General features: G+C 41.8%; 1 protein-coding gene across 1 annotated transcript; it reads left to right on the forward strand.

Moving 5' to 3' along the window:
• Positions 1–1,032: 1,032 nt before the first annotated feature.
• Positions 1,033–9,721, forward strand: hacd2 (3-hydroxyacyl-CoA dehydratase 2). The gene is made up of 7 exons (XM_030080974.1): positions 1,033–1,308; positions 3,610–3,727; positions 5,415–5,433; positions 5,918–6,006; positions 6,776–6,897; positions 7,790–7,968; positions 8,128–9,721. Exons 1-7 carry the CDS (start codon positions 1,181–1,183, stop codon positions 8,208–8,210), a joined length of 738 nt encoding a protein of 245 aa, XP_029936834.1. The 5' UTR covers positions 1,033–1,180; the 3' UTR covers positions 8,211–9,721.
• Positions 9,722–14,177: the final 4,456 nt, after the last annotated feature.

The raw sequence follows: 14,177 nt of genomic DNA on the forward strand, positions 1-14,177 counted from the left end.
ACTCAGATATCATATTTTCTTTTGTATTTGCAGAATAATTACACAACTACACAAAACATACCTATCAACATAAATATATGTCTTTATAAAAATCAAGCACAAGTATTGAGATGAACAAAGTGGCTCAATACAGAGAATATAAGAAAAAAAGAAAAACCTTTGCATGACCTATACGAGAAATTAAAGATAAAACATACTAAAATATATCTATAGAATATCTATAGACCTTTCACCTCTGAATCTTTGCATAGACTATGTGTTAATGAAATATATGTGCAAAAATCTGCAGACTACAATATGTATATATTAAAATAGATGTATACTCATAATGTATGATTCATAATATCATTTCCACGTGGCAGTCCTTGATGCCCAGTACTGAGTGGCAGTGACTGTCACACTTGGAGACTCAGTTCATCCCTTTTGGAAAACATTTTATATTATATATATTTAACTTATAAGTATACACAGAAAATGTGTGTGTGTCTGTAAAATCTCTATATAAATATATACAAAATGATATAATAAAATACTAGCATACTTCAAGATTAATCTTAATGCAGATTATACATGTAATGTCATTTTGTTGTACATCACCAGCTGCAGATTATAATTTACCTACTGTTTTATTAACCAACACACTTCTGTGTATTATGCACATTATTTTGAGATATTTGGATTACAGGGCAAAATGGTAAATAGTTTAATTTCGCCATTTCTTCATTCACTCCACATGAGAACAATGAGGACATGTGTCAGAGTGACTGCGCTGATAACAACAAGGGCAACATGATGCTCACCAATGGCATCGCTCAGCCTACTGCGCATGCGCGAAACCTCCTCTTTGGGATTTTATTCACCAATCAAATACATTTCTACGTCCCTTACAGTGTTATAGTTACCTCAGTGGGGCATTTAGCTTCACTATTTTTGTCTGAACTACTTAAGCTGATGGTTTAAAACAACAACAACAACAAAAAAAAAAAAAACAGGAATGTGAGACGTTGTTCTCATTGATTTCATCCGGCTGACGGGACTGAGGCGAAGCCGGAAGTGAGCGGAGTGCACCCTCTCACCTCCGAAGCTCCCCTCCACGGCCTTGAGAGCTTCTCATTTCCTGGCTCGGTGAAGCCGACAGCGGCCGTCATTCAGGACCAAAAGACAGCTCAGGGTTGCAGTCATGTCGGCACCTGCCAGCGCCGGGACCAGCAAGGCGGCCCACAGCGACGTGGCCCCGAAGAAGAAGAAGGGACCGGGCGCCCTGGCTACGGCCTATCTGGTTATTTATAACGTTGTCATGACAGCTGGGTATGTAGCCCGTTTCCTCCTGCTAATTCTGCTGACTGGAGTGTGTGTGTGTGTGTGTGTGTGTCTGTCTGTCAGTGTGTGTGTGTGTGTGCTGTGGAGCAAGTCAGATATTCGCAGCAGGTTATCTCTCCAGGATTTGCACCGTGTTACTTGTGGATATTACATCTCCTTGTGTAGTTATTGGAATTACTGTTAGCATGGCGTATCGTGAAAATAACTTTAAGAAATAACTGATATTTTTTTTGGAGCAGACGGCTCGCAGGACCAAGACACACAGACTGGACAATAGCCAGCGACCATGCACATAATTCATTGTTGTTGTGTTAGCCGCCAAATGTGGTATTAGCCTATCACCGATACTCACAAATGGGTTGTTATGTGCAGTGTGTGTTTTCCTCCTATTGGCCAGCTGTTCTGCAGGTCCTCTTGTTTACCATAATGGCATCAAAACACGCAGTTTGACAGGCATTATTAATATTTATCATGGATGCATGGAGAGATATAAGAGCCTTTGCGCATGATAACTCAGTGCTAGTGTTTTTGCACAGGATTTTACGTCAGGGTTTGTCTACAAATGGAACCAGTCTTCTGATTGTTTTTTTTTTTGTTTTGTTTTGTTTTTATTGCTTTTGCAAATTGCGTTTTGATTGCACTTAATTGCGTTTGTGCTCAAAAGGGACTAGCCGACCACTCTGTTGTTCTGTCAGGCTGAATTTGCACCCAAATCCAGTTTTTTTTTAATATGCCTAGCCCATATTATTAGGATTTTTTTTTCTACTAAACTATGTGTTTGACCCCTACACTGAGAGACCTCTGTATCTTTTTATTGCCCTGATGTGCTGTTGCACTGTTGCACAACTGAATGGTGGGTGTTGTTTCAGGGACTGTTCCAACCAGTTAAGTCACATTGTATTCCTGTCCCGCTCGTTGGACCGCTACAGTACTGTCTTTGTAGTGAACACAGAGTTGTGGTGTAGTGCCCTCCCTCGCTCATCACCCTGTGCAAATTCACAAGACGAGGCCGTGTTTCTGCTCAGTGGAAGAGCCTGAGAGGCCCTGATACTCAGGGTGGCTGGAAACAGCGTGACCTGATGGTCAGACAGTAACCAGAGAACCTGGATTCAACCCCTCGCGTGGATCAAACATCTGCCCCACTGAAGTGTCCTTGAGCAAGCCACTGAGTCCCTCGCAGCTCCAGGCTGCTGAGCCTGACCTCTGACCTCCTGAGTCAAAAGAGAGTTTTGAGATTACACCATAATAATCTTCAGCCACATCCTACTGTGTGTTAACCCTCTTGTTACCGCCACATTTTCTGACATTTCACTTTATCTGTCCTGTTGGTGACCTAAACAATCCCGTAAATAAAACATACCCTCTCCACTCACTCCTCCTTATACATCAAAGTTCCCGTGGGAATCATGTTTTCCCTCCCAGATGCCACATGAACAGGACTGGTGCTGGCACGACTACAGGGGTGGTTATGTTCGGTCAGGGCCCTGAAGCAGAGGGAAGTTTTTTTTCAGTTATAAACAGGATCTTACAGCTCCTCTGCGTCACCCAAAACAAATGAAACAAATGTGTGTAAAATGCTGAGATTTATTTATATGTTTTATACAAAAAAAAAAAAAAAAAAAAGGTTTGGGTCAAATTGATCCCAGAGAAACACCAGTGCATACAAAATGGTTACAGGACATTGAAAACATATCATCATGTTATTTCATTTTTACCCAGTTGTTCCCATTAAATTAGGAAAAGTCATGACATATGAAGCAGAAAAATGATGTTACTCATGTATTTAGAGATGTTAAAATGACCCCACAGATAATAGGCGGTTTAAAAATGACACATAATGCAAAAAAACTTACTTATATTTGCTGTTTTTTATTTACATTTCACTTAAAATGATACTTTTCTCTGCTGTTTATCTAGCTAAAAGCTGATGTAATTTGAGAAATGCTACAGAAAAGTAAGACTGCCTCTGAAACATCAGCAGGGCAGGTAGTAATTTGTAAGTCCTAATTGTCACACTCGTCTCAGTGAGCGTGCTATCTTGAGAAACCCCCACCGCTCCGCTGTGTGTTTGACTTGCTAATGACTCTGACACTGTGCTAACACTAACACCAGATCCATGTCAACGTTCAGCACAACCTGAACTTGAAATTCAGGATTCCTGCTAAAAATTGTGGAAGACGGATCAGGGCGTCAAGGAAAGTTTTTTTGCTGGATGCAGCCAGTTAGATTTTACCTGGTAATGAAACTAAAGGCGCAGTTTTGTTGAGTGAGTGTGTGTTTTCCTTTCAGGTGGCTGGTGATCGCTGTGGGCCTGGTCAGAGCTTACCTAGCCAGAGGCAGCTACCACGGCCTCTACTACTCCATAGAGAAGCCACTCAAGTTCTTTCAGACCGGAGCTATTCTGGAGGTACGAGGAGGACAGCTGTCTGCTTGAGTTTCCACTTACATACATCAAATCATGTGGCAGCTTAGAGAAACACACCCCGTCACTGGGTTATTGGTCGATTGCTCAGTTTGCCTGTTAAGTAATGAGAATATGGACACCAAAATCATCTATGAATCCCTGGCAGATCACTGAAGGCTCATTTATGCTCCCTTCACGTACGAAACACACTTCCATGCGTCCTTTACGTCGACGTGGATGTTCAGCAATACATCCACTAGAGGGCAGCTCAGAGTCAAACGTTTCGGACAACAGCAAACATGGCAGTGGAGGAGGACGTAGGCAAAAGCAGAGGCGGCTGTGTGGACGACGGTGGTCATTAAACACATCACAACATGAAGACGGGGAATTCTTTTCTCTAATATTATCCATTTTTAAAATTTCCTGCTCGTGTCTCGCTCACAGACCGTCTCGATTGAACTATCAGCTACACTGCCCCTTGCGATTTCCAGCGACACTGCACTAAAGCTGAATGCTAAATAATCTTAAATGTAACTGTGACCGAATCACGCAGTTTAGTGTGAAATGGAGCCATTTTCACACAATAAAATACAAAAAACAGAATTCAGTTTTGACCCCCAAGGGACTACTTTCCTTGCGCACAAGCCTAGTGGATTTGGCAGACGACGGACGATTGTGTCGTGAAATACCTTCAAAAAATTACCTGCTGCATTGAGCTAATAATATGTCACTTTTAGTTTATGAATCTACAGACTGTAAACTATGAATAAATAAATAAACGAGAAAATACAACCCTTATCACTGTGTTAGCATGGAGCAGTGGACTACCAGGGACACATGGATGATTCTGGTCCTAAACACCTATTGAATAAGACAAACACATTTCCCATTATTGTAGTGTATTCCTTTATACCATTAAACTTCAGCTATTTGAAAAATCATGAGGCTGATAAACTAAACTGGCTGAGGCACTGAGTGTTAGAGGCGTCTTATCTCTGCTCCGTATGTCCTCTATAAATTATCATCCCGGTGACCGAGCAGTGTCGAAGCCACGTAACTGAATAATTAGCCCAGTCAGACATTTTACAGCGGCTCTGATAAGGTCGAAACCTACGGCTAAAAATAAAATAGACTGATTACGAAAACCTCCCAGTGTCTTTTGAAAGCAGGGAGTTGAGAAATAGGGGGCTGTCCCGTCGGCTCCCCTGGGTCACACGTACAGCACAGAGGCCAGCGTGAGGCGTTCACTGACTCTGCCCAGACACACTGTAACCCTGCGCTGATAAGACACCGGGGCTCATTCAATGTCACGCCTCCATTCATGAATTTATCTCTGCACACTGTGGGCGTGCTGTTATTGTCAGTACACAAGATTTACAGTGTCAGACTCATTTGAGAATGAAAAGTTTATCAATGAACACACAAACACTGTTTTTCCAGCATTCTTATGACAATTTTGAAATTCTTTACCAAAAAAAAAAACTCGTGCAGTTGGTTCATTTGTTGTAAATCCCCTGATATAACTTGATTTATAAGACATTTATGCAAAGTTTACAAAGTGTTCTCCAGGAATACATTAAAATAAACGTGGTAAAATATAAGTAGGAGGGAAAAAAGTTAAAATGAGCTGTGAGGTGGTTCTCTCCCAAGGTGAATAATCAGCGCTTTTCCTTGTATTTCCTCTCCACAGATATTGCACTGTGCTGTAGGTAAGTTTATCCCCTCCCCTGCTGTGTCATTGCCTTGCTAGAGCCTCAGAGTCCATGCCGGCTCTTTCAGAGAGAGAGAGAGCGCAGAGAAGATGCTGGCCCAGACGGGTTTAATGTGATGAGGAGAGACTGAAGCTCGACGTGCTGCCGGCTCACCACGGCTCACAGTCCACTCTCTTCATTATCTTGGACTTGAAGCTAAAGCTAGCTGACCTTTCGCTCTGCAAACAGGCTCCCTGCAGCTGCTGCCCGCTGAGAACACACACACACACTCTCACACACTCGCACACAAACGTACAGCTTGTGGTTACCCTCTGCTGGCCAGTCTCAGACATTACACCAACATGCTTGGGCAGTTTTATTTTATAATACTGATCATTTGTCTTCGTGCACACACACACACACATACACACACACTAGTTCACATGTGTGTTTAACTTGTATAGTGAGCTGACAGTAGCCTTGTCCTGCTCCCGTGTCCCAGGAATCGTCCCTTCCTCCGTGGTCCTGACGGGATTCCAGGTCATGTCCCGAGTCTTCCTCACCTGGGCCGTCACACACAGCGTCCGAGAGGTAACATTTGCTTCACTTGATTCCCTGCATTACAGATACACACACACACACTGGGCTTATGTGTGTGTGACAGACTTATTTCGATTCATGACTGAGTAGATTTGAACTTGAGTCAATCATTCTGTTCAGCACTTTTAGCCTAAATTACACGTAGTAATGTAACACTGTCCTTTTTCTTCTGAAATGTAAAAAAAAAAAAAATCAGACAACACAGTTACTTGTTTATTGTTACTTATTTATTGATAAATTAAAACACACCAAATAGTTACTCTGATGTGTTATTTGCCTTGTTGATAGATTGAAGAGGAGTGAAAGTGTAAGTAAAGTGAGTTAGTCTTGCCGTAAGGTTGCAGGAATTAAAAATCGAAATAGTAAATAACACGCATTTTAGTTTTTAAATGTTTCCTGCGGTGTCTGCATCTTGCGGTGACATTTTTCTATGGCTTTTGTGTGTGTGTATGTGTTTGTGAACGACTGCATCTGTGTAGACACATGGATTTGAGTGTGAGTGTGTGCTCAGGGGGCATGGCTCTCAGTTACAGCGTCTTCATTGTGATTAACCAAATATCTCGGGAAAATGGCGGTTGTTGTTTCCTGGGCCTGGAGTGTGATCTGACCTATGAGCGTCTAAAACAAACAGCATGGCTCTGCTGTGTAGTGACTCCATCTCACCCGGCCCGGACGAGCTGAGCGATCATGGCATGGTGCTTCTCTCTCTCTCTCTGTGTGTCTCTCCTCCTCCCATCATGCTTTGTGTGTGTTTATCCAGGTGCAGAGTGAGGATAGTGTGCTGCTGTTTGTGACAGCCTGGACCGTCACAGAAATCATCCGCTACTCCTTCTATACCTTCAGCCTGCTCAACCATCTGCCCTACCTCATCAAGTGGGCAAGGTAGGCCACCATCAAATGAGGTTTTACTAATCTGCTCTGTAGATTAACAATAACTTAACCAGGGCATTGGGGTAGCTGAGCATAAATATAATATTGAAAATTCGAATGATGTTACAATATGGTGCAATTTCAGTGAAATACTGAAACAGCTCCACATTACAGTGGAGCTGTTTCAAAAAATATGTACCGAACATGATCACCACAGACGAATTTGTGCCGTTTCCAGCATGAAAATTTTCAGCAGGCTATCTCCTTAATGCTTTTCGTCTACATCCACGACCCAGGCAACAGTAGTTAAGTGCCTCCCTCCCTGTGGACGGGAGGGGAGGGGAGGGGGGTCTTGCTTTGTTGCTAGGTAGCAAATGACTATTGCCTCAATATCTGCATTCTTCCTTGATTTTCAGTTTGCTCTGCGCCCTCAGGGACAGATATATTGGTAGCTCATGGATGGTAAATTCAGCAAAGTCTGCCAGAGTTTGCAGCGTGGCAGCGATGACTAAGTGCCAGTCGCTGCGTCTGGAGGAAACAGAAGTTTCCTCAGACATCGTCTCATGCTGTATCTTGTGCTGTTTATTCACTTCAGCAGCTCTCACTCCTGAGCAAGTCCACAGTTTAAAATGTAGAATATACAGTTTCTTTGCATTGCATTTTGGGATCATAGACATGTATTATGGAAAAGAAATGTGTACTTGCAAATAGAGGCAATAGAGGCAAATAGAGAAACAGTCAAATAACATTTCCAAGTTCTAAGTCTAAAAAGCTCAGGAGCGTTTACTGTGATGCAGCCCTGAAAGCCAGGAACAGACAACAGTAATGCCATATCATGATATTACATATTTAAAATCAAGATGTATCAGATAAGTCTCTCACAAATCCGACCTAACTGCTGCAGGTACACTTTTTTCATTGTGCTGTATCCCATGGGGGTGACCGGGGAGCTGCTCACTATCTATGCAGCGCTGCCGTACGTGCAGAAGACAGGCCTGTACTCTGTCACTCTCCCCAACAAGTACAACTTCTCCTTCGACTACCACACCTTCCTCATCCTCACCATGATCTCCTACATCCCCCGTAAGTGCGCCATCTGCCCCCCTTCTTGTTTTTTTGTTTTGTTTTTTTTTCGCTTCATACCTTTTATACAGGTAATCATCTTGCACAGTTATGCTGGTCCTGCTGTTTTAGTCGGATGTCGGTCGGTAACGTGTTCATCCTCCTCTCCCTCCCCCCCAGTCTTCCCTCAGCTCTACTTCCACATGATGCGACAGAGGAAGAAGGTGCTTGGCCATGTGGAAGACTACAGCAAAGTGGAGTAAGATGAGGAGCAGCCGGACCGAGGCGACTGCGAGGGAAGCGGAGAAAGAAACCAAACAACCAAGAGAGGAGGACTCTTCTGGAACAACCAACCAACAGAGGAGGACTCCTCCGAAGCAAACACACACCCGCCTGGCCAATGAAGCCATGTCTGCTTGTTGAAACATCAAGTCCGACCAGTTTTCTAATTGCCAGAGTTAACCTGGCAGATGATAAAAACGACCTAACCATGTTCTTTTTGTCAACTTAATTATTTTTTTTGGAAGTTGCCTGGGTTACATAGATGCTCATATATTGCACAGTGTAAACAGGACTGGTGTTTTTTTTTGTTTTATTATTTTTTTATTTTTTTTATTTATGAACCAACTCTGTTTTGAATGGGACACAGTTGCACTGCCCTCTGGTGGAGCGGTGAGCAGAACATGGTCGCGACGTTGCTTCGACACTGTTTGAATTAAATGCACTGATACAATCGATAGCCTCTTCTTTAAATGGCACCGTAGACGACAGATAATAGATTTTTCACCTCCCCCCCGTGGCGCCTTTTTTGTTCTCTATTAGAGCAGTCATTGCCCTTTACTACAGTGTAGGAAGAGTCCCATGTAGACTCCTGTAGGTCGTCTGTAGGGTTTGGATATGTTAGAGTCAAGGTAGCCTGTTAAGTTATTTGGATTTTTTTTTCTCCTAACCTTTTACTGATCACCTGCGAAAGGTTTGATTACATTCCCTGTTCAGTTCAATAAAGCTTTTTTCATTCTGTGCTTGCATGGTTTTCTTTACATTTAACACGCAGGAGTTAGCTGTTGTTATTTGGTGTTTGGGATGCAGCTGTCACCTTTCTCAGCTGCGTTCCCCCGTGATCTGCTGTAAGTTGACCGTTGGGTTTTTCTGAGTTAGCTGGTGTTCACTGTGAGCTGTTTCTTTTGGTTTTATCATTGTTGTTTGATGTTTAAGTGATGTTTATACTTTGTATGATGATGTAGCCAGTAGGTGAGAAGACAGACACGTTTTTCTCAAGAAAGGATATTTCATTTTATATCAATAATGCTCAATGGTTTCTCTGAGAATAAGTTTTGACAACAGGACAAAGTTCTTTGTATAGTATTTCAGACGGGTGGACTTTGGTACATACTTTTTTCTTCCTCTGTTTATTTGCAGTCATGTTTCATGTTATTTTAGCTCTCTGAAAATGCTTCCTTTGTAAAATATCTAGTTTTAAAAGACTGCTCATTGATATGAAGTGTCACCCTCCAGCTTTAGCTGCCACAACTGCCCTTCTTTTTCTATTAATTTTTATTAATCAGGTCGAAGTTTGAAGCCGCAGTCTTGCCGTGACATAAAAAAATAATGACACAAACTTACATCATAGGAGGCTTCAACAAAAAACTAACAGACTGAAACGTGCAGCAGCAACAGTGTTTAAAGTGCAGTAAATTGCAAACAAACAGAATTCTTGAAAGCTTATATATAGGCTGCAGAAAAAAAAAAAAAACTTCCATTGTAACTTACCGGTTTACATGAGTAAAATGTGAAACTTTGTGGAGTAGCATGTTAAAAACCACAAAGACAGTCACTACATCACCACAAATAACCAGAGCAGACAAAAACGGCGGTTCATAAATTCATATCGAGGTATGAGAGTTGACATGCTGCTCTGAAGTGAAAGATCACCTCCAAATGCAAAGACATTTTAAAAAGAGGCTAACAGAGATGGAGTTAATTGGATTCGTGTGATTGTAGTCATGCATTTTCAATGACTTCTAATCTAATGTACCAAGGCAGAGCTGGGAGTGAGGTGTCACTTGTTCTTCCCCTTGTGTGGCCTGATGAATTTCAGTAATGGTCCCATATATACATACACTTGATGTACATTAAATAAAGTTATCTTAGTGCACTGGGATTGTTTTGGATTGCATTGACCAAATGGATCGAGTTGTAGCTATGACACGTTTGAGTCACGACTTTGATTTTTGCTGCCATGTTTGTAGGCCTCAGTGTCAGCCTGCGTTGTTTACAGCTTTATTGCTCGAGGGCCCAGTCAGCGGCCCTAATAATGCTGTTTAAATGGCATCGTCAGAAAATGACATACATCAGCCTGCTGTTTGAGCAAGTTCAACATAATTCCTCACCCTCACTTGAAAATCGATTGTCTTAAATTGCTTATTTTCTGCCTTCTGTTGTGTCCTTTAACTTGGCCCTGCACTCCTCTACTCTGCGCTGACCTGTTGAGGTGAGCAGACAGTGGCTGCAAACCTGTGAACGTGATGCCAAATCTAGCCTTTCTGCTCTGCTTCTCCTCCCCACATATCAAGACATTGTTCGAGCATGATTGGGATCACGGATGAGAATGTCTTGCAAGGGCAGGAAATAACTGCATGAAAGAGGAAAATAATCTGGTTGCTGAGAATGATGGTGATTTGTTACGACCTGATGGAAAAAAAGAGCATGTCATATATTACCCCAGAACTGGTCCTACCTGAACAAAGATGAGCTTTTTGATACACATGTTTTGCATGGGACCGGCAGACTTTGTACACGTATGAATAGTTACATGAGTATATATTTACAATAAACATACAATATGAGAAGCAAAATGGTTTTATTACTGTTACTTGTACTGACAAACCATAAAACACATCCATGACAGACTACGTCAAGTGCAAGTTATGTGTTGCATGCTTGGAAGCAGGCAATGCTAAAACAAAACAGGCGTTCGCTTTCATGGAGTCATGATGCTTAACATTATACAGCAGCCAGAACCGCATCAAAATTGCATTGCTGTGCATAGAGCCTGTTTAAGCAGATAAAACAGTTCGTAACGGTTTGAAAACTTGGTGGTTTGGGACATGCAAGATGCACTACTGTAGAAAACATTGCATGTACAGGTGAGGTCCCCGGAAAAATGGGGAATATTTTAATTTCACTGTCGCTTCATTGACTAGAAGTTAGCTCAGTGAGAGAATGTGTAAGAATGATGATTTTGTTCATAGGTTTCACACTCTTCACCATTAATCTGCCAATCTAGAGCACAGACAGTTATGGAAAAACTGAAAAATCTTATTAGTCGACATCTTATCAAATATGGGTCTGCAGCCTGATGTGTACCAATTTTGGAGCCCCGACACCAAAAAGGTTGAGAACCACTGGCCTACATGATGCCGCAGAGGGGGTTGTCACATGTTATGTGTACACAGTGTGTGGTAGATTGATGGTAGATTGTGGTAGATTGTGATTCTTAGTGCATTGTTCATAATTCTAGGAAAATAACTGGCTTACTAATGCATGTATGTGTATGTGTTACTTAACTATACCAGTGACTCACTCCCATGTAGCAGTGCAGCTGTAGGTGGGGATATTCTCTGTTGTGCTGTTAAATCCAAGGCACCCTCAGTCCCAGTCATAGCCACATTTTGTGATATGCATGCAAACTCTGATTGTACTGTAATGCATATCCCCTTCAGACCCGCATTTTTTTTGCCGGGCAAAAAACAAACAAACAAACAAACAAAAAAAACAACAACTGATTCTGACTCCTCTCCAACATAAAAACAAAGTGGAAAAAACACATTTTTGCTAACTCATGTTTTTAATAGTATTTCTTCATTTGCATTGCAATGGACATCAGACTTTGAAAAAATCCTGTAAATTAACCATATGATGTATGTTCAAAATTACTTAAAATATTATCACTTGTAACAGTTACAATTATACTGACAGAAAATTTGTTTGGCCATCATGAACATAAATTTATATTTTTGATTGAAAATGGGCACTTAGTCCTCCCTCTCTGCAGTCGCTCAGCCATGCTTGTCTTGTCCGATGTCTGTCACTCTCTCAGAGCGTGCTCAAAGTCATAACATGATTATGATGGATAATCAGGATCCAACCAGTCACCAGCATTACTGACATCATTCAATTACCCAGTATTTATTGGTTTAGAGACAGAAATATGTCATGTCCATTCCAATGGACGCAGGGTCTGAAGGGGATATAGTAGTCTGCACTTTTTTTTTTTTTCCATTTTTCACCCTGCTAGTGACCCTACTGTGCCACTGCCAAGACCCATATTAGCAGCCTTTGTTACACAGTGTGCACCGGCTTGTAGTGCTGATATTGGCAGGCTTGGGGACATTCAGAAACCGGCTGTGGGAAGCCTGGAGATCACAGTCTCCCAAGGACAAGAGCCAGAAAGCTGGTAAGATACAACTACAACTCAGCTGTCACTGCTAATCTGGTCGTATGGAGGAGAGACTGCAACCAATATGCACCAAAACACTGGAAACAGCTGTAACTGTTTTGGCTCTATGAGGACAAGCTGAATTGTCGGGTTTAAACAAAACGCTTAAAATATGCTTGTGGCTGAGTGTGATTTAGTCAACCAACAAACTGTGCTTATTGTATATACATAGTGTGTGTGACAGTGTGTGTGTGTGTGTGGTCCTAGAGCCCCAGTGTGATGGTAAAGTCCACTCTCCACCATGTCAAACCCCAACACACATCTCCTTCTCCTTGTGAAAGAGACAAAAAAAAAACAACAAAAAAAAAACAACAGCACAGATCTGGACTGAACCTCCTTGGAGTTTCTTTCTTTCTCATGCCGTATGAATCACCAATCTGTTATATTCCTCATCTTAATGTCATAACAGCCTCTCATTCGTCACCTATACCTTGTTCTGCACCTTTATTCACCTCACCAGCAGGATTACTCATATTACAACTGGCTGGAGTGCATCCAAAGGCCTGCATGCTGCTAGCGCAGATGTGGTCGGGTTGTGAAAGTGTTCGGTGGGATGCCACCAACATGAATGTGTGCCTGCATGAAAAAACGGACGTGCTACTGCAATTGTTCATGATCACACAAGATATTTCTCGTAATACTTTCAGTAGCCCTGATGTCATTTATGTCAGTGAACAAAGAGAAGAGTTTATCGTTGTGATTGGCTTTAACAAGACCTCAGTCTCACTTCTTAGCTGCACATACGAGGGGTTTTGTGTATGTAAGATGATTATCGATATCTATCTTAAATAATTGTTTGTTGTTTTATTTGGATTTCCATTAGCTTCCTAGGGTTGTCATGGAAAGCAGCGGCAATGCTAGACTGTGCAGCATCAACCATTCTTTCTGTACCCTAGAATACAGTAATACTACAGTGTATTAGTTATCTAAAGGTGTGTGTGTGTGTGTGTGTGTGTGTGTGTGTGTGTGTGTGTGTGTGTGAGAAAGAGAGAGAGAGATTTGCTGGGTATGAGTAGCTGATCCTGTGTGAACACTTCTTTCATATACTATCGCTAATAATTTTATTTGTTTGATAATGAGCTCTCAGAGGACTCAGTGATTTGCCTCTGGGATGTTAATGCACTTCTAATTGCCAACCGAAATAGCAGAAAAGGTCTGGACTCCTGGCTTCCTCTTGGCCTTTATGGATTTTTGACACTGGAATTAAAAAAAAGGGGGGGGATTAGAGCAATGATAAAATATATTGGTTCCCCTGCCACAACTTCTAAAATTTTAGCATTTGTCAGTTTTTACTACACCATACTGTATATTGCTCTACATGTTATTTCATATTTAGTATATCAGCTACTTCAGAGGTTCTGCAGTGACTTTGTGTTTACAGCTGGGAGCTCAGAGTCCAGTTTGCAGAATTCATCTTTGAAATTTGCAGAATTCTCATTAAAAACAGAGGAACTGGGGTAAAAGGTGCGTGCAGGCTTGTCGGTCAGCTTTGAGGGATTTTTTTTTTTAGTGATATTATTATCAACAAGTACTTTCTGAGACCAACTCATGCATCAAAGCTACACAAACTTCTTTCACTTACACAGATGTGGCTTTGTGAGGATCCACATGAGCAGAGTCGTCCAGTGGCTTCTTTGTTGGTGCCAACAGGTCAGCTCAGGTCAGTGAGGTGGAAGGCTGCTTCGAGGCTGACATCCACAACCTCAGCCAAAACACACTCTCAGAATATGCA

This window comes from Myripristis murdjan, chromosome 21, assembly GCF_902150065.1.
Source record: "Myripristis murdjan chromosome 21, fMyrMur1.1, whole genome shotgun sequence".
Taxonomy (NCBI): Eukaryota; Metazoa; Chordata; class Actinopteri; order Holocentriformes; family Holocentridae; genus Myripristis; species Myripristis murdjan.

Bases quoted from the DNA above. Each gene is read 5' to 3' on its own strand.
- hacd2 (XM_030080974.1), top strand. From the start codon at position 1,181: ATGTCGGCACCTGCCAGCGCCGGGACCAGCAAGGCGGCCCACAGCGAC. The intron at 6,007-6,775 runs GTAACATTTGCT...GTGTTTATCCAG, and splicing joins TCACACACAGCGTCCGAGAG to GTGCAGAGTGAGGATAGTGT. The intron at 7,969-8,127 runs GTAAGTGCGCCA...CCTCCCCCCCAG, and splicing joins CATGATCTCCTACATCCCCC to TCTTCCCTCAGCTCTACTTC.